This window comes from Gopherus flavomarginatus, chromosome 22 (assembly GCF_025201925.1).
Source record: "Gopherus flavomarginatus isolate rGopFla2 chromosome 22, rGopFla2.mat.asm, whole genome shotgun sequence".
Classification (NCBI taxonomy): domain Eukaryota; kingdom Metazoa; phylum Chordata; order Testudines; family Testudinidae; genus Gopherus; species Gopherus flavomarginatus.
In genome coordinates, this window is record NC_066638.1 from 7,909,272 (window position 1) to 7,930,032 (window position 20,761).

General features: G+C 52.5%; 1 protein-coding gene across 1 annotated transcript; it reads right to left on the bottom strand.

Moving 5' to 3' along the window:
- Positions 1–5,746: 5,746 nt before the first annotated feature.
- On the bottom strand, positions 5,747–18,965 carry HPCAL4 (hippocalcin like 4). Its single transcript, XM_050932210.1, has 4 exons — positions 18,805–18,965; positions 10,306–10,475; positions 9,207–9,422; positions 5,747–8,051 (listed from the first exon to the last, which is right to left on the bottom strand). Exons 2-4 carry the CDS (start codon positions 10,465–10,467, stop codon positions 7,854–7,856), a joined length of 576 nt encoding a protein of 191 aa, XP_050788167.1. The 5' UTR covers positions 10,468–10,475; positions 18,805–18,965; the 3' UTR covers positions 5,747–7,853.
- Positions 18,966–20,761: the final 1,796 nt, after the last annotated feature.

Genomic DNA, 20,761 nt, shown 5'->3' on the forward strand with positions numbered 1-20,761 from the left:
GGCGACCCCATCTAACCGACCTCAGCCCCCGCTATGCTCAGGAGACTATTTTGTTGGGGCAAAGCTTTCACGTTCTCCTGACCCCATCCCTAACCCATATTCATGCCCAAAGCTTATAGAACTGCAGCCCACCCGTGACCCAGCCAGCTGGCCAGGCAAAGGGACCCACCGTGACCTGCACACTGCCTGCTTCGAGCAGCACCAGCCCAGAAAGCAGAGCACAGTCAGCGTGGGTGTCTCAGCAGCCAGTCTTTGTCACCTCCCTTTGGGGCTCCTGAGCCTGGGAAGTGAAGTACCAAGCTCCTCGAACAGAAGGCAAGCTCCCCCTACCCTGGCTTTGGGTAGCACCCTGGGGCTCTCCCCTCAGGAACAGAAACTGCAGCATAGACAAGATATCCGGTCGTAGAGCTGTCTCCCTCTATTGCCCTAGCTGTGGTGCAGCTCCACCAAGGGGAGCACTTGTGTAATGAGAGCACAGGTATTTTTTACCAGTCTATCATCTAACTCAGTGGTGCTCATTTGTGGACCCCTAAAAAATTTCAGACGGAGGCGTGCAGACCCCTTTGGAAGTCTTAGGCATAGTGTGCAGACCCCCAGGGTTCAGGGAGCATAGCTTGAAAACAACTGATTTAACTCCTGTCTTCTAGGTGACAGTGGGAAAGGCACCTGAGCCTCATCTACACTAGGGCTGCCAGCTGTGCTACTGCTGGAGAGTTTCTGAAAAATGCCACCATAGCCCAGGCTTGTCCATCTCTCTGTTTAGATGGTAAACACGTTGGGGTAGTGACTCTCTTTGGGCCTGACCCCTGCCAAGTGCTGACAGCTTCCATCACCTACGGCAGCTGCAGCGCCTCAGCTCCTCTCAGGATCAGGCCCTTCGTCGCACAGCGCCGCACACGCTGTTGGAACTGAGCACAAAAGGACAGTGACAGCCGGGGGGAGAGCAGGGTTTGTCAAGTCAGCCTGCCTCCACGCTTCCAAGTGAGGCTGAGCACCCACCCTGCAGGGAAGCCTGGGGGCACTTTGCTGCTGAAGACGTGCCAGGACCCTTTTTTATTATTTAAAAAAAAAATTAAAAGTCTTTTAAGATGCTAATACGACAAGAGTTCCCTAAAAACCGGGGCTCGGTCGTTATCTTAACAAGTTTGCGATGGGATGGGGTGTGTGGGGAAGAAGAGATCAAAATATAAGGAAGAATGAGGCAGTCAAGAGGAGGAGAAAGAAAAACAGGGAACTGCAGAAGTAGGGGATGGCTCACCAATGAGTAATGGAGCCTCCCCCCTGTTATCATAGCTATTTATGTTGTAGTCGTGCCTAGGAGCCCCAAGTATAGTCCAGGCCCCACTGCGCTAGGAGCTGTACATACAAGAGCACTGTTCTCATCCGACCCAGGTTAGCAATGACTGGATGTTGGTACCATGCAGAGAGTCTGGTAGCCCCCATGGGAGATGAGTTTGCGAGGTTTCCAGCCAGTTCCCAGGGTCCAAATGACAACCAGTCCTTTCCTAGCAAGCTCAGCAGCGTCTGAGCAGAACGCTCGTGCTGTGGGCCCTTCCTGACTGCGAGTGGGGGGACTGGCACAGCCTCTGGCCCCAGAACTGTCTGACAACTCCCATGAGCCCTCGATTCATTGCAAGCTAAAAAACGGAGGCGGAGGAGAGCGAAAGGGAATGAAAGCGAGAAAGCGGCCCAGCTGGAGAGGAGTGGGCTGCAGGGCACCTGGCAGCATGACTCAGAAAACTCTGTTTGTGGGTGTTCCACTGCCCTCTAGTGAACGAGAGCCCCACAAGCAGATCTAGTTACTGAGCGGCATACAACAGAGAGGTTCCTGCCACAGGGCAGATGGGGGGTGGCTAAAACATGCTGGTCCCATCAGGAGGCTCAGTGCATTTACCCCCCAGCACCCTGGGGCCTTGCTCCAGGTTTGCGTCTCCTTTCAGGAAGAAAGCACAGTCAAGTGGTTACAGCAGGGAGTCAGGGCTACCGGGGGTCGCATCCCAACTCTGCCACTGCCTCCCTGCTTCACCTCAGGCAAGGCCGCTAATCTCTCTGGGCCTCAGTTTTGCCATGTGTGAAATGGGGCTGATACTCACCTACCTCCCAGAGGCAGCTGAGGCTTCCACCACTCCCACCTGCCCAGTCATCCCCTTCGTTAGGAATTTTGAGCCAGGTCCTGCCAGCTGCACACTAGCGTCAACCTGCTGGGGCTCCTTCGACCGTCTTGGATCTGTTATAACTCTGCTGAGCTCAACGAAGAGAGCAGGCCGGGACTTTCAGTGATTTCTTGGGCTGCAGTCAGCACTGTCTCCGATCACGTCAGTGTCTGTCATCAATTCCTTGTGAAGGGAAACGCAGCCATGCACATCAGCCTGCCCTTCCTTGGACCTTGCCTGATGCAGACGCAACTCTCAATTTATACTAGACAACTGCTGTCTTCCATGAGAATTGCATTCCCTCCATCCTCTAGAGTAACTCATGCCCAGTTTTGGGGGTGGGCAGCAGGGAGCTTTTGCCCCGGCCCTTCTTTTACAGAGAAAGTCAGTGAAACGAGCAAGGCCAGGACTGGAAAACTGAGCTGGGTTCTCCTGCGTGGGACACTGTTGCAGTTCCTTATCCCTGCCAGCACCCTCGCACAGTCTGCGTGACAGGAGCACTGCTCAGGCAGGGTGAAGGAGCAGGAGTTAAAACTGTAGCAGGCTTGGCCGCATGGGGAAAACTGACTAGAATAGCCACTGTGGAACAGACTATTTGCAGTAGTTCCTTGTGTGGATGCTCAATCCCAAAATAAAGGGGATTTTATTCCACAATGGATTTTACTCTGCTTTAGATCACTAATTATTCCAGACTCAAGTGACATCTTCCAGAGTAGTGTCCACACAGGGAGATGTTCTGGAATAGCTGTTTCAAGGAGTGTCTACATGGAGAAATTGACTGGGAGAGGAGGGATTGGGCATGAGAAGTCACACTACAGCCCTGGACCCAGATCAGACTGTAAAATCTTGCGGGCAGGGACTCTCTCAGTCTGTAAAAAGGTACTGTACAAACACCATGGGACTCCATTCTCGGGTGGTCCCTAGGCACTACTGCAATAATCATCCCAGTTGGAGGATGCTGTGCCATCCCCTCAGAGCAAGGGATTTGGGGACACAGCTGGTCCCATCCCTGTACTGCTTGTGAGAAGAACAAATATAAAATGCAAGAATTTTCCCACGTTGGTCCGGTTTGTTATTGCTTCTTGCATCTCCTCATTTTCTAGGATCTTCAGCTTAGGAAGGGGATTCCTTGTTGATAAATAGAAAAGCAAGAGCTGGGGCAGGTAGAGGCGAAGGGCTGCTGGCATCACTCGCTCAGGCTAACCCAGAGCTCACGTCGCATTCCAGACCTACACAGCTTCCTTTCTGGGTGACGGAGCAGTGCAAAGCAGAGCCCAGGCACTGACATTAATCACATAAACTAGCTTTGTGATAACTTGGTACAAGCTGTACCCATTGTGAACATGGCATATGGGCATGTGGGTGTGGCACTTGGGGGAGGCCACAAGCTGCCAGGACAGCCCTTGGTGCTGCAAAGTTTGTGAGCCTCTGGGGCCAAGGCAGAATCCAGCATTAGAAAGGTATATACATAATCAAGCTGCAGCTCTGGGACAGTTCTACCAGCGGTGCTCACACACATGGAGCAGAGGGGACACCAAGAGGAAATGCCGATCTACTGCTGGGATCTAGGCTCAGCTCTGCCACCACTTCATGCTCTGGTTTTAGGCAACACCCACGGGCCCTGTGCTTGTTTGTACAATTAAAATGAGAAGAACAGACTGACTGTTGGGCAATGGTTCTACAGCAGGGCCCAGGACGAATTCCATTCAAAAGCTCATTGAGACCTTATTTTAACACCCCCCACCCCGTGTCTCTGATGTGCTGCTCATTTTTCCTTTAAGGAATTAAATAAATAGTTGACCGAGTGACCTTTGGGCCACCACCATCCCTCTCCCAAACACTCTTGCAGAGCTCACTAGAGCAGAAAGCAGGGTAATGGGCACACTTGGCCTTGTTCTGCAAGTGCTCTGGGCTGTGCAACCAGCCCCACGCAACTGCCCAAGAAACTTGTGTGCTTCCACTCCAGGCAGGCAACTGGCCTGCACCAGCACTAAGTCAGCTGCAGGGGGGGAGGGAAGGAAAGGAGGGGAAAGAGACTGGTTCTTTATGCCTTGCAGCCCCAGCAACTCAAGGTTCTCCACCTCTTCCCCATCCCCTTTGTAAGGCCTGAGTGAATGGGCTTTGTGCAGGGGAATACAATTCCTTCCCCCCCCGCACTTCAAGCCCCCCAGAGCATCTGCCAAAAGATGCACAGCAAACCATGGCTACAGTGATGCTAACAGCCCCTGTGCCCACCTCACTCCCCTGCCCAGAGGGCTGGAGCAGTGGATCTATGAATTTTGGATTCTGCAGTGACAGCCCAGCCCTTAATTGTTAATCATGTTAATTACAGTAGGGCCTGAGGGGCCCTTTGGGCTAGGTGCTGTCCAAGCCCTGCACTCCCCCTGCTCAGGGGGATCAGGCCCCCTGAAGCAGCTGGCTCCCCAGAAGTCTCTTTAGGTCCAGCTACACTGCAGCAAAGGACCCATGGGACAGCACAGCAAAGGTTGAGGTCACAGGGCTTGGGGCTAAACATTGCAGTGTAGACATTAGGCTCCAGGCCAAGCCCAAGCCTCTAGCACCCCACAAGGGGGATGGGCCTCAGCCCAGAATCCAGCCCAAGCTCAAAATGTCTACACTGCAACGTTTAGCCCCAAAGCCTGAGCCTGTGTAAATGGCCCTGAGCGCTGACCCTCGAGGAAGTGAGTTTTTACAGACGTCCCCTTTGGGGACGAGGCTCTACACCCACCAAGCAAGGGGCACGATCTGGCCCTACATTTGGCTTTGTAGCAGGCATGAGGCAGGGCTCTGCCAGAGAGTGGAAACCAGATTCATCAACAGCCAGGCAAAGTCAGCGTGATGCTTTGGCTGGGACTGAGATAAAACCAGGAGCCTGAGGGGTGTGGGGGGTGGTTTGTGAATGTTTGCTCAGAGTTTTCAGGGGCATTTCAACCCCTACATTCAGGGTGTCCACATACTGAATACCAAAGCAACAAACTGCGTGAAGTTGCCTGAGGGAAGAGACTGTCCCCTTTCACTCAGCTGCCACTAACCTTACTCACGGGGCAGGGGTGAGCCCATCAGCTTCATCTAAGATAGCTTCCCAGGCCAGGATGTGCAGGTCCCCAGGATATCTGAAGAGCCCAGTGACCCAAGCTAATCACTCAGGACATTGGAAGAGTTCTTTGGCGGGTGTCTAGCAAGAAATCTTTTGCTGCCCACATCAACCCACCTCCCTCTCTTGGATGGAGTTAAGGATTCTCACCTCTGTTAACTCCTCACCTCAGGCCTGTAGCTGGCTGCAGCTCCCGGGGCTGGAAGAACCCAACAATGATTCTAGGAGGAGTCACGTAACATCCTAGGGTCTGGCCCTTTCCACAAATCCTTCATCAGTCTCGCTCCAGGTGGAACGGAGCATCCCAGCATGCACAGCAGCAGGAGGAATGGACAACAGACTGGAGCCTGGTGCAGTTGTCAGAATTTTGTCAACTATTGAGAAGCAAAAGCCACGGGAGAAACCAAGCTGATGTTGGTTATTACTGCAGCAGGCGAATGGGTGACCTAGAGGCGGTTACGCTGCCCCGGCATCACCAATAACTGCTCCGTGAAAACCCTTGTGGGACACATTTTATTTTTCAGTTAAAAAAATATATAGACAACTCCACGGCTTCCTAACACTTATTACAATAATCAAAACCACAACGAGGAGACTAGATACACATCTGTGAACAAACAACTGTCCTGGGGTTGGAGAAGGGCAGAGGTGGCAGGCTGGGGAGGGGAGATGCAGTTAAAAAGTGTCTCATGAAATCACTCCCAGTCCCTCAAACCTACTCTGTGAAGCAACCCCCTGGCTGGATAGGTCCTTGTGGAGACCACAATCACCACCTGATCCCAGCTGTTCTGCTGCTCCTCATGTCTCTCCCACAATCCGCCACTGTGTATGTGTGTGCGCGCACCCTCCACCACCATCCCGGACCCAGACTCTCACCACATTTCACCCCATCACGGCTGTGTGGTTGTCCTCCAGCTCCAGACAGCCCCCTCGATCTTTCCCTTCAACCCACCCCTCATTTTATACCCTCTCCAGATGGGTTGCCGCTGCAGAGAGTCAACACTGCTACCCAGCTGCAAAGGTCACATGAGTGCTGAGCAATGCATGGCACTCTTTCCTGCACTGCGGGTTGTCCCTCCGCTCTGCTGCACTTGGGAGCAGATGCGACACCCAGGACTCAAAACAGAAATCAAGTCAGTCTCTTCCAGCTAAATTAGACTGGCCTAGACTCTTCCTGCCACAAGGAGATTAAGCCAGAAAATACCCACTCCTAGCAATGCCACCAACAGGCAGAATCTCTGTACTCCACCCACAGCAGAGAACTAAAGCCTGTCCTTACCATCAATGACAAACCCACCCCACCCAAATCACAAGGAACTTGCTTCCACGAACCTGCACTAGTGTTGTGGTGGGTGTTCATGTTAACAGCGAGATGTCTACTCAGTTCTGGCCTCCCTCGGACCCAGGCAGACAAGAGCAATTTGAACACAGGACCAGCCCCAACATGCCAAGGCAACAGGAAAAGGGACTCTGGAGATGAGCTGTGCAATGGCTCGACTCCAGGGCTGCCTCTGACAGGAGCATACAGCACCAATAGCTCCTTCCTTAGCCCACTGAGAATGCCTGCATTCGAGGGTTGCTTTGATTTCTGGTTGGCCTGGGGAGCAGAGGGGGCACTTTAAATATACATTAATTTCAAGATGAAGAAAGGGGTGCATGAAAACACATCTGAACCCCAAAGCTGCTGGCTCCGCAATGCTCCTCGTTAGCCAGACAGAACGCGGCACTCTGGGGTTTTACAGCTGCACCATATGGTAGGAGGCAGCAGAATCCGTTCTCTCTAAACGTCTCAACGCTGCAAGTGCCTCACCAATGGGAGCCCTGCAAGCACCGCTGGCTGCTGACAGCAGTGAAAGGAGAGGCAGAGACTGCAGGACAGCAACTCTTGTGAGGCTGAGGACTGGGGCCCAGGGCATGGAGCTCAGAAGCTATCCTGTCAGGGCCCGGTTCTGGCTAGTTCAATTTGGGGCTCCATAGACTGGGGTACATCATGTGGGGGAGGGAAGAGACGGTCAGGACTGACAGCAAGGAGTACGGCAACAAGCTAGTTGGGGCATCACCAGGAATCAGGTTAAATGGGGGGGAAGAATTCCAGTTCCTACAGCCCCAGCTGGGCTGTTTGAAACTAGCAAACTAGGGATGAGAAAGCAGCATTTTGGGGGAGCCAGAAGGCTTGATGTCAGTTATGGGGTGAACACTGCCTTGGACAGGCCACTTCAGAGGTCTGGGGTGGGGGGATTTAAGTACTGAGGAGGCTTAAGCTGGTATGGGGGCTAGACGGTGAAAGAAGAGCAGATGCGCTCCTGGCAGCATGATCCCAGGATGGATCCATAAGGGATGGGCTGTGGGGTTAGAGGGGATGGGTCGGAGTTGTTCAGAGGGTTCTAACATGGCACGTGGCTCAGGCAGTCCCTTCGGGGGCGCTCAGGGAGTGGGATGTAGAGGTTAGGAAGTGGAAGGCTGCAAGCAGAATGAACTCTGCCCCAGGCAGCTGAATGCACAGCTCTGGGAAGCAGGGGCTGGGTACAAGGTGGCAGGGAGGGCGGTAACCGGTATGCTGGGGCACGCGGCCTTGGGCAGTCCAGCTGGAGTCTGCAGGGAAACCTCTATTTCTGCATGTCACACTGCAGGAGGAGGACAATAGAGGGGTCGCTCTTGGCAGCTTCCTTGAACTCCTCCAGGGTGATCTGGTCATCCTTGTCCTTGTCCATCTTGGTGAAGATCTTGTCAACCCGCTGCTGGGGCGTCAGCCCATCCTGGTTCATTCTCATCATGATGACTGTCCCCACCATCTTGTAAATGGCCTGAGGCATGAAGGACAGAGGGAAGAGGGGTGAAGTACCCAGGAGGGCCCCTTCTGCACCACGGTAACACTATGCTAGCGGGGGCAGGGCTGAGTGGGTCCACACAGCAAGTGAAGGGTGGTTGCAGAACAGACAGGTGTACCCAAGTTAGTTTTAATCCAGCTAGCACAAGTATCAATAGCACAGCACAGGGAACTGGCCCGTGCCGCCATAGCCACACAGCTACTATTAGCCATGCTACCTGGATTAAAGGGTAGGCCTACCTGTGCTACCAGCCACCCCGTCACCTGAAGCCCTGCCTGCCCACCTACCTGAACGGTCCCCACCCCTGCTGCTACTGTTCCTTGAGCAAGCTTCGATGTAGCTCAGGTGGGTCGACACACACTGCAGTCACACCTTACTGACTGCAGCATAGAGACACCCCCTGGCTAGATCTATGCAGCCATGGGTAACTTCCAGCTTGAGTAACTACACCAGCACTAGTTTGGACTGAGCCAGTGCACTGACAAAGTACGTACATGCGAGGGGACAGGTGTGATTGTATCAGGTGGCTACCCTGGACCACCTCTCGTGTAGCCATGGTTACACACAGCTATTTTGCAGTGTGCTAGTGCAGGTAGCTTCGCCTGTGCCAAAAGTTACACCCTAGGCTGCAGAGTAGACACACCCACCTGCCAGTCTCTCTTCCCCTGCTGCAGTGCCTGTGGGCCAGGCTGTCTGCTGACGTAACCTGGTGCCATTCCAATCAGCACAGAGCTGCATCAATTAATGCCAGCAGATCTGGCCCCGCATGGCTTCAGGGCCCAGTCTGCACCCGAGGCAGGGCATTCATTGCCAAAGGTGATTCTGTGATCAAGCATGGGGACTTAGCTCTTGGGAGGGACATAGGAAGGGCTAATGTTCTGCGGGAGATGGATTTACCACTAGGGGCCAAGGGTCTTTATCATCTATGGTTTGGGGTTTGGTTTACACGAGTTGTTTTTGAGTTTGGACACTCGTGAGCTGCAGTTGTTTCTAAGGGGCTTCTATTCTAGTCCCTTGGTCCCACTCTCCAGCCTCCCATCACTGCTGGGGCTGATGATCAGAACCAGCCCACTGCAGCAGCTTTGACCTCACTGTCTTCACAGTGGCAGAGAGGCCAGTGCATTCCAATACCTCAATTATTTCTAGCATCTCCAAGCGGGTTATCTTCCCGTCTCCATCTAGGTCGTACATCTCAAAGGCCCAGTTCAGCTTCTGTTCAAAGCTTCCCCTGGAGGTGACAGACAGGGCACAGATGAACTCCCGGAAGTCGATCGTCCCATCACCGTTCTTATCAAACGTGCGGAAGGCATGCTGGGCAAACTTGGAAGCATCTCCATATGGGAAAAACTGCAGGGTGAGAAGAGGCTAGCAAGAGATCTAGAGAGACAGAGGACCTGTGGTGCAAGGGAGCATATGGGATTCGTTGCTGCTTAGAGACAGATACACACAGAATCAGTATTTTTAATAGAGAGCGAGAGAGTGCATCAACTTAGACATAACAGCCAGGGGGGAAAAGGATAAGATTTGGACCTGTTTGATTCTAGCCACAAATCTGTGAAGGCCTGGCTGAATGCAAGAACTTTAGAGGACTTCTTTACCCTCCCCCGCCCCCCACTATAGTAAGAGGCTTATCTAAAGTTTAAGGGAATCTGAAGTCTAAATATGGCCACTTTATCACTGCAGAGAAAGGGGTGTGGGAAAACACCAGGGCAATCACATACTTGAGGAGACACATTCAGGGCATGTCTCAGCCTGCAGATAGAGGGTAGCAAAGAATGTTTTTTGGGGGCAAGGGGTATTATGGTCTTGCACCAATTGGACTCGGAAGGAACAATCAAACATTCGGTAGCTTAGAGCACGGTCGGGGTTCTGTGGCTCCAGCCCAGGATTCTGCTAGCAGAGGGAGATCTACAAGAGCTTTGCAAGAACAATCCATCCCTCAGGCTGTGCTGAGCCAGCCATGGCCAGCAGTGAGTCCCAGTTTCACCCTCACCATAAAGCTCTGCTGAGAGGTCAGAGTCCAGACAGCACCACCAGTGAACGAGGCCGTTCAGCGGTGCTCTTGGACCCTCTGGCTGGTCTAGCATTCCCTTCACCCAGAGGCGTTAGTTGTCTCAGCTAGATACCAAATGCAGCCTTTTAAACAGTCGTAGCCCCACGTTTCCCAGCAGCTCACTCAGCGCCTGCCCCCATTCACCCAACAGTGACCATCTTCCTCCCTCCCCTGTACCTTGATGTAGAGCTGCTGGAATTCATCCAAGTTGAGGATGCCGGTGGGACAGTCCTTCAGGAAGCCCTTGTACCACTGCTTTAGCTCTTGCTCACTGAACTCTGTGCTTCTCACCAGGTCATCCAGCATCTCAGGGGCCAGCTTACTGTTGTGTTTTCCCATCACGGACTCTGGAAAGAACAGCACAGTTCCTAGATGCTGAAGCACTGACAGTGTTAGGGAGAGGGCTGAGAGACAGGAATTCCTGGGCTCCCTTCCCAACTGTGCCACTGACACGTCTCTTCATCTCCATGCCTCAGTGTCCCCCACTCTGCAAAATGACGGTAATGGTGCTGACCAGCCTCATGGCTGTGTATGGGAGGGTTCGCTAGTTAAGCTTTGTACAGAACACTGACATTGTCAAAGGTCTTGGAAGCATCAAGTATCAACATTACCAACATTTCAGAGGAGATAGAAACGCTACTGGAAAAGCCTGTGACTGATGAATGTGACTCACTAGCCACCTCTCACATAGCTCAAAGCCCTGAGAAAATCTGCCCGCCCTCCCCACCATTCAGTGGGGTTGTTTGCAGCGTGGATGTTTCCATGCTAACCATGTCTCTTTGGGCCTTAACCAGCAACACTTGCAGTAGCATTTGTGACTAGGTGCATCCTGGCTCCTACAGAGAAGAGACTCAACAGCTGACCCCAGGAGCACCATCTGACATCACTCACTTTCAAGTCTTGTCTGGACACCATGAGACAGACCTTGGCCAACACCTCACCTACCAGTCATTGGCACCTGCCCTCATGGCCAGTAAAACCTCAGCACCCAGTGACTCTGTCTCACGGCACCTGCCACAGTGTAAGATAGGCTTCAGGAGCAGCTGAGAAGGCTACTCTCCTGGATTTACTGGGAGACTCCTGATATTTGAGGTTGAAGTTGAAGCCCTGGCGCCTGCAGTCCTATGAGCACAGAAGAAACTGTTTTTTTTTTTTTTTAAAAGTACGTTTCTAGCCCTCATGGAGGCAGAGGAAGAGCTTGAAAAGTGTCACTTCAGCGTAGCCCAAGAAGCTTGGAAACAAGCAGGCAAAGAAACAGAAGCCCAAGTTTAGAGAAAAATCTTGTAATTTAAGCCAAAAAGTTTGTGGTTTTTGAATGTTTGGGTTTGGCAATCCTAAGGGTCTGCCCCCCACCATTACTTCGCTCAGACAGACCGATCCACTTTTTAGTCCAATAGGCGTGTGCTTGGCCACATCTAAGAATTCCAGATAGTGGAGTGTTGCCAGCACTGACATAGGGTGGAATTTGAGACATCTCCCCACCCAGAACACACACCCCTTCTCCGCACAAGGCTGACGGCTTTTTCCTCCTGATGCAAGTGTCAATAGACTAGATCCAGAGGGAAGGGTTCGGGGAACAAAGAGGCTGCAGGAAAATATTTGAGTCGCTATGGATAATAATCTGGTGCTGTTTGCTGTGGTCAGAGCAGGGAGGCATGATTTCTGACTTCTGTTCATGACTCTGCATTGCTTTGCAAGCTCAGGCAAGTCACAGGTCAGCCTTTGTGCCTCAGTTTCCCCATCTATAGAACAGCTGTTATACCTCTCCAAGTGGAGCACTGTTAGTCTTAATGAGTGCCTGGCAAATGCTTTGAGATTCCTATATGACAGGTGCAATATAAAGTATTTACAGTGATGAATTCCTGAGCGGAGAACCAGTGTCTGCTGAATTCCAGCGATGGATTCCAAACCCCCATTGTGGGAGGTTAACTAGGAAGCAGAGGAGAGGGTCCAAAGAGGTCACAACCACCCCAGACATAGGTCCCAAGACAGAGCTCAAGACTTTCAATTCTAAAGCAGATACCTTTACCAACTGAGCGAAAAGGGAGTAAATTCGTGAACAAGTAGTAGTAGGCTCTCATCCTTTGTGCTCTAACCAGCAGAGGGCAACATATAGCAAGTGTGTTACATTGGGCTGCAGTATGGTGGAGGCCATGATTTCAAAGGTGCTGCTGGGGCAGCTCTGACATTTGCCTGTCTGCATCAGTCAGCCCTTCATAAAAATAGCACTTGCTTTCATGCAGCTCCTTTCATGCCCAGGCTCTCCCACAGCAATGCCTAGAGAAGCACAATCCTGGCAAGTCAGGGACTGCCTAGGCAAAGAAAGAATTTGCCTAGGTTTCAGCAATCACTCCTGCACAGCCTGGGTTATTTGCGGTTTAATCAAATGGCAGATGGTTGGCCAGGAGGACACTGGTGTTACCTTGTACGCTCAAAAAAATTAAAGAAAATTGGATGTTTAAGTTCACCAGGAGACAGACCAGAACAACAGACAAGCCCAGATCTCAGTTTGATGCATCTTCCAAAATATGGCACTTCAAGTGCCAGTGATTTACAGACATCTGCTTTGGCACTCCTCTGTCTCCCTTCATGCCTGCCTCTTCCTGTACTGGCCTGGGAAACCCAGGACATCTTGTTCCTTGCCCCAAGAGAAGAGAGAGAGAGACTGTCACTGACGACAGTCTCAAAATGCTCACAAATAAATGATGCTCCTTCCTAGCACAGACCTCAGCAGCACAGTGCCTTCCTGCTTCTCTATTAGTTCCAAGCCCAAGTCACAGGGTGGGACTTGAACCTGCAACCGTCTGTCTACAGAAGTGACTGAGCTGACAAGTGCCTCAGTGCTATCAACAGCAGTTTTGCCGTTGATTTCAGTGAAGATCAGAGGCTGAGCCAACCTCGTTTGGGATCACAGGCCAGTTGTCTAATCTCTCGATACGGATGTTGATGTCTCTGCGTCCTGGATACCGTGCAATCAGGCATGCAGGAAGAGAACTCACCCTGTAAGCAGAGCTGGTTGGTGGAGGGACCGTCCCACCCTGCACAAGAGAAGGTGTGTCAGGCATCTAGTCCCCGGCTGCAGTGTTCTCTTCCAATTGCTCAACATCAAAAATCATTGGAGACAATAAATGCAGGCATCTAGATCTGCAAGTTTAAACTTCAGCAAGGTCAGGGCCTGGGAGAGGAGATGTCCCTGGGTCCTTCGATTTCAGATGCCCCCCCCCCCCCCCCAAGTACGACACAGGGATTGCCCCATTGCTGAACAAGAGGAGAAGTTCCCAATTACACTAAGCCAAGTTCACCCCCCAACTCACAACAGCTGCCTTGCTCAACCCACTCACTCTCTGCTTATCACTCTCTCCCGATGAAGCATGGTGGAAAACTGCTGGAGGGGGAGAAGCAGGCTCCTGGAAGACCGTAAGCTCTACCCAGCCCGTGTCTTTAAGTCACCCCTTGAACCTCAGCAGGTTTCTCAGCAGAGGTGGATTTTGCTCCAGCATACATGGGCCATAGGTTGAGGTGGGCGGGGAGGGGACTGAAGACATGGGGATTTTATTATGGGACACTGCGGCACCATTTGGGAACAGAAGGCAAAACACCAGCAACTGCATGCTTGGCACTAACATTTCATCTCTAAGCTCAGAGCTGATCCCACAGAGTTACTGGTTGGAAAGAGACCTGCTGCTAGTGACAGGGACCCACTCAGGACACCATATGATGCAGATTCCCTCATCTCCTCTGGAGGGAGCTCTCCCTCAGGGCCTAAATGCACCAAGCCACTCAGTTACTGCTCTTCCCACTCTGCGGGTGGAATTTGGGGTTCGTATTCTACCTGGTGCCCACCTCAACACCTTTACTGCACGAACGGGCTAGAACGAAGCCACAGCCTTGGGACTCCTGCCCTGCCATGGGCATTTTGCTTAGACAGAGCAGAAGGATCTCTAAGCAGAGTTCGGATGTTTCAAGAACCTCTGTTTGGGAATTCCCAGCTTTGCTTTCTGGAGCTCCCCCACTCCTCGATGGCCCCCGCCTGCCACACTCCAGAACAGTTGCAGCCAATCTCACTCACAAACTGCACCCATCCCAATCCTTCTCAGCATCCCCGAGCCGAGGGTCTCAACTGCCACAGACCTCAACAGGAGCTGAAGGCACTTAGCATCATGAAGAACCTGGCCTTGCCCTAGCTTGGGTCTCTTTCTTGTCCATTTTCCCTCCTGATTTTTGGGGGACTGCCCCCCCCAGTGACTTCCCACCCCTGCAACTTCACCCAGTGCACAAGCAACACATTTACTCCTTCCCTGACACACGCAACAGAGGGGCATGTCAATGCAGCTTCGCCTCCCCCCAAAACCACCACCTCTACACTCTTCCCCCCATTGGACTATCTCCAGGTCCAAGTGGAGCAGACACTGCCCAAATTCCTGGTCCGTCTCAGGCATCCCCACCTGGGTCAGGCATAGGGAGGCACAGCTGCGAGGGGACAGAGGCTGAGCCACCCCCTTCCCCCAGGTCTGTTTGTGCTCACGCTGAAGGGGGGCAGGGACAATCTCCTCATTACTCTGGTACATATAGGAGCTGGTGCTGAGGAGGTTGCCATGGCGACAGCTCCACTGTGGAGAGATGGTTGCCAACAGTAGCAGCATCCCCGAAGCTACCAGCCAACTCTCCCCCCTGTGCCTTTTACTTCCACAGACCTTTGTGCTTCAGGGACGGAAAAAACACCCACAAGATTAAATCACTCTTCTAGGGAAGAAGGGGGGGAAGAAATCATGGCTAGTGGTCCCACCTGGGAGGTCAAAGCAAAAAAAATCAGGTTCCCTCTACATCTCCCACCAGTGCTCGTCCTCTGAGACTTGGCTTTTGAGATCTTTGGGTCACTCACATAAAGCTATCTGCACCTTTCACTTCAGTGCTGCCTGCCCCATATTTTAAAGGGGTGGATCTTTTGGTCCTGATGAATGAGATTAAGTGCTGCAATGCTCGATTTCACCCACTCCACGGCCAGCACCAGCAGTGTCAGAGAGAAAAAAGTCCATGCCAAGGGGAAAGCGCCTTGTGTCCCCATCCCCGCTCCACTGTTACGCCAAGACTCAGTCTGAGAAGTTCCAAGCAGGAAAATGTGTGAGGCCCTGCTGCATGCTCACAGACCTGTCTTCCTAAAAACCTGCATAACAACTTCACAGTCCAGCTCCATTTCACAACAAGGGGTCACAGCCACTGCCACAGGGAGTGCATCTGTTCTCCAGAAAGCCTAACGACCTGGGTCTGGGATCTAACAAGGTCACATGTGCTAAACTAGACTGGCCTGGGCCAGTACCACTTGGGTAGGAGATCTCCCGGGAACATCAGAGTGCAGGACATGCTGATGAGGATTCTTGTGAGCCAACACTGGTCACGTATCCCAGCCGGGGCCGGCTCTAGGCACCAGCTTAGCAAGCTGGCGGCATGTCCAGGTATTCGGCAGCAATTTGGCAGCGGGTCGCTCGCTCCCACTCAGGGTGAAGGACCGCCCGCTGAACTGCCGCAGATCGCGATCGTGACTTTTTTGGGGAGGGGTGGGGGGGGGCTGCTTGGGGTGGCAAAAATCACTGGAGCCAGCCCTGATCCCAGCTTGGTGCTGCTGCTAAAGATGCCACTTTTCCCATGCTGTTCGCAAAACAAGGTCCCAATTCCTTGTTGCGGTTAAAGATTGTACAGCTTCTTTGGGGGGCGGAGAGGAGATAGGGGGGTGAGAGAGAGAGAGAGAGAGAGAAAGAGTTCAGTGTTAAACTCATGCCTTGGCTGAAACCGAACTTCGGTCAATTCCTTTCTTCCCACTGCAGCTCTAATTGAGAGCAGTGGCCAGAGCATAAGTCTGGGAGCCAGGAACACTGCAGTGCTAGTTCCAGCCATGCTGCCTTGAGCAAGTCACATCACCTCTCCATGCCCCTCCAATTCCCCCAGCTGCAAAATGGGAAGACGCTTTCCTGCCTGAGTTTTCCTTCTAAACTGTGGTGCAATTATGCTGTTTCACAGTAGCTATGCTCCACCTCAGAAGTGGCTGCATCTCAGCAGCCAAGTGACAGGATCCCAAGCTACAACCAGCAAATCAGTTTAAACCTGCAGAGTGCTGTGTGCTGAAAGATGTGGTGCGAGTGTATTTGCTAGACACAGGAAGCCAGAGTGCAGGAGTTATTATCTTGGACTCATATAGTGCATGGAAATTCTCCATTCTCTGTGTTTTCCATCTTGCTGCAGAGATTTATGATTCTGAACGTCAGAGAAAGGCCTTGGATACAGCTGTTCTGCTCCTCCAGCCCCTCTGATTGTGGGGCTCAGACAGCCTCCTGGAGTCCCACTTCCTTCCCTTTAGTGGGACTCTGTCCCTCTGCAGATCACCACAAGTTCCTGATTGAGTCTAGGCACAGGCAGCTCTGCTATGGAGAGAGAATTAACTCTTCTGCTCCTAACACAGTCAGGATTTTCCTGGTGCAAGAGCCATTGCTGTGAACAAAGGCAGAAGAATTGCAGGGCAGGTGGGTTCAAGGGAAGGGAGACGGCTGGGCTTGAGGGATCCCCTCCAGTGTGCAGAGACAGGAAGGACAATCCTTCCCAGTAGATGCTCAGGGAGGTTCCCATGTCAGCCTGAGCGGGCACACTTTGCATAACAGAACAGTGAGACCTGTTGTGAGGAATGCCACAGGGTATGGGTGGTATTTGCATGGTCCCTATTCAGCAGGAGCTAAGCCAGCACTCTGGGAGCAGCAGAAAGGGGTGACAGGCGTTAGCAGCGTGTGCTCAGCCCTGTGGGTTTGGGCAGACAGGAAAATATTTCATGTGTAGGTCTGTAAGGAGTGCAACACCACCTGGGTATGTAATATAACTAGCCAGGTTACAAACACATAAGGAACGTGCATATTCAGGTTGTGCACTCATATCCATTGTGTGCGCAGAGGGGAGTGTACAAGTGTGAGTACGCACACAGGAGACGGGAATGTAAAGAGAAGGGACACTAAAGCCATATCTAATTCACACTTCAGGAGTCATTTTAAGAGCCAGAGACTAAAAAGGCTTCCTGGGCTGGGACAATTCCATTTTGTGCAGGGAAGGGGAGCGAACCCCAGAGGCAGAAAGTTACATCTTGAGCAGTGGAACAAGGGATTAAGTGGAGACGTTCATGGTTGCTTGTGGGACTGTGCGGGATGAAAGGAGCTGTAGAATTATTGATCGTGGCCCCACCCAAGCTGCTGCACAAACAGTTAAAGAACCATAGCAACAGACACACACATTATACCATGTGCAATCCAAAGATGCGGGCACATAGTGGGGTTTGGAAAGGGCTCCTTCATTCCGTGGGCTGGAGCGTGTTACATGTTGTTCATTCTCTGTCCTGCAATGGCACTTTCTGAAGGTTCTCCAAGATAAGGAGAACCCACCCCACATGCCTCCAGAGTTCTGAATGGTCAAAAGATAACAGAATCTCGATGAAACAAGTCTCCCTGGGACCTGCTGCAGGCAGTGGGGAACAGAGGAAGGAAAAAAACCCACTGTGGCTGGCACCCTGGTGGGCTGAAGCCCTGGGGAACTGGCTTGTTGTTGTGACCGAACATGGGACTCTGGATTGCAGACTTTTTTTTGGAGACACTGGCCTCCAGAATAGCAACGCCACCACTTACAATACATCTTACCCAAATGGTTACTCAGGGGACTCACTGAGATCCCCTCCCAAACCAGGGCCTTCCCACCAGCAATGACAAGATGGCTGCTTTTATGGTTAGGGGAGAGAATCTAAAGCTTTGGTACATATAAGAACTAGCTAGCACATGTGTGCATGCTAGTATGTGTGCAGGAATGATCCTCTTACTACCCCCCCAATACAATAAAGCATAAATTAAAACAACCCTTACAGTCCCTCCCCCCAGCCCACCTCCTCCACATACACTCGTAAAATCACGCTGCTGGGATCTGCAGCACGACACGGTCCTCGCTGCACTGCACGAACCTGCTAGCTGGAGGCAAACAAAGGGATGGGGTGGAGACGGGTGTCTGTGCACGTCTCCCCAAAAACCTTAAGGGTTTTTGACTGAGGTTAGGTTCGGAGGCTCCCCTGGGCTTAAAGAACAGCCCTCTCCTGAGAGCCAGCCCATCTGCCATTTCCCACAGGCAGGGCTCTCCATGCCTGCCAGCCACACTGGGATTTTAGATCAGGTGCCACACTCACCAAACCCACTGCCAGAGGTGTGGGAAACTTTACAGAAGGAGCAGCAAGAGTTCTGGGTTGATGCCAGCACAGGGCAAGCTCTGAGATGAAGCCTATAGGGCACATTAGCCAAGGAACCAGAGTCCCAGCCTCTTTGCTCCCTCAGAAGAAGCAACTAACTTACACAGACACAGACACCTTTGCAATAGATACCACTAGTACAACACCTGGCTGGGACCAGCTCCTGTGGTGCCCCAGACACAGCTCACTCAGCAAGGGGCTCTGGGTCAGAAGAGAGGGTGAGCAGAGCAGGCCACATGACAGGGCCAGCTGGCTGATCAGACCCACTGCCCCCCTCCTTTAATCACAACACATTATGTGATCATCAGCTATTGCTAAACCTCCATTTTATTTCTACCAAACCCCTTTTGTCCCCTAAAGCCACTGAGACTGTAGGAGTCCCTGGAGCATTTCTCGCTCTCCCAGGTGCCTCTTACCTTGGAGGTGGCCTGGGATGCAGGTGTCTCTCTGGCCCAGCGAGGTGCCAGCCCCAGGTGCGATGTCTCAGGAGAAGGAGGAAGCTCCCTGCCCATGCACTCAAGAGATCCCTGCTTTCCCCCACCTGATCTGCCTGGGAGCTGCTTCTCCTTCTGGCTTGTATCAGTATGTGCCCCGCCCCGCTCCGAAAGGAGGAGCCGGATTGGTTCTGCTGCCAGGCTGATTGGGAGAGGAGAGTGTCAGTCAGCAGAGCCTGCTACAGGTGGGGCTGGGAACGTGATCCCAGGCTGGCAGCCTGCGGGGCTGACTCCTGCCCACTGTGCTCAGGGGCGCTTGGCTGAGTAGGGGGGAGATTGCTCCCAAGCTGACATGGGGTCTCCTGTGCTCTGTCTTCTCCCGGATAAGGGCATGATGGGGTGGGGAGAGATGCAGGTCCCAGGAGGTTATAGGGAGGCAAGGTGGGGGAGGAAATACCTTTCATTGGACCAACTTTGGGGGTGGGGGGGAGACGAGCTTTCGAGCCCACACCGAGCTCTTCTGCAGCTGATTCCTGCCAGCTGCACCACACCTGGTTGCTGTTCCTCCCCATTGCAGCATCCCATGCCACCCAGGGCTGCCCCAAAGCGCTGCTGTGCCGCCACGGGGAGCAGACATTTCCCGTAGCTCTGCCAGAAGCAGCACCAGGAGGGTCCCTGACTTTCTCTCCATTCTGCTCGCCTTGTCCCTCTCCTGGCCTGGGTGAGGCTCTGTGCTTTCCCTCCTCCCAGCACTCCCATGCCTGAACATCCTCCAGACCCCGCATGCCAGGCTGCCTCCCTATGTCCACCTGAGCCAGCAGCACTGCCCTCACCTCGGCCTGCATTCCAGGTACACGGCATTAAATAACCCAAGGAGGGGCTAACATGGAGCCCACCTGGGGCCCAACTTACAGGCAGCTCCTTATAGCAAGTCACTGAACCTTGCTAGCAAGAGAGATGGCTGAACTTCACTGATCATTTCTGTGCATGTGCCCAAAGTCCTGTCCCCTCATGCACGGGGTGCAGCATAATGTCTGAGGTGGAGTCTCAGGGATGTTGCCCCAGAGTCCTGGCCAGGGGTCTAGTAAGGAATGAACAACTCTTGCTCATCCACCCTTTGTCTTGTGCAGAGCCGGCACTAGATGTAAGAAGGCTGAGGCTATGTCTACAGCACTTTTGTCGGTAAAACTTTTGTCGGTCAGAGGTGTGAAAACACACACACACACCCCCCAACTGACACAAGTTTCACCGACAGAAGCACTGGTGTGGGCGGCACTATGTCAAGTACATAAAAGGTTGTTACAAGGAGGAGAGAGAAGAATTGTTCCTCTTAACCTCTGAGAATAGGACAAGAAGCAATGGGCTTAAATTGCAGCAAGGACGGTTTAGGTTGGACATTCGGAAAAACGTCCTCACTGTCAGGGTGGTGAAGCACTGGAATAAATTGCCCAGGGAGGTTTTGGAATCTGCATCATTGGGGATTTTTAAGAGCAGGTTGGACAAACACCTGTCAGGGATGGTCCAGATAATATTTAGTCCTGCCATGAGTGCAGGGGACCGAACTAGATGATCTTACAGCTGCGCAGCTGTAGTCATACAGCTGTAAGGTCTGTAGTGCGGGCATTGCCTAAGCAACTGCTTAGGCCCCTGAGCAGCTCAAAGCCCCCCCCCCTTCACTTTTTAATCTAAGAATTTGCCTGTTTTAATACTGGGAGGGAATATTCCTGCTTAGGGCCCCCAGTGGGGTAACACCAGCTCTGCCCTACTGCTGTCCTTCAGTGAGTTAGGGCGAATTTAGTGTGTGATCCTGACATGCACCAAGCACCCTGGAGGGTGAGAGAGAGAGTTGTGGGTGCTTAGCACCTAAGGATCATGTTCTTGGAGCCTGTCATATTCCACTGATCTGTAAAGCGTCCTGCCCACCCACAAAGCTGGGCTG

Coding starts and splice junctions, on each gene's coding strand:
- HPCAL4 (XM_050932210.1), bottom strand. CDS start 10,467: ATGGGAAAACACAACAGTAAGCTGGCCCCTGAGATGCTGGATGACCTG. Junction 9,423..10,305: donor TCCAGCAGCTCTACATCAAG/GTACAGGGGAGG, acceptor CTCACCCTGCAG/TTTTTCCCATATGGAGATGC. Junction 8,052..9,206: donor AGATGCTAGAAATAATTGAG/GTATTGGAATGC, acceptor TTCATGCCTCAG/GCCATTTACAAGATGGTGGG.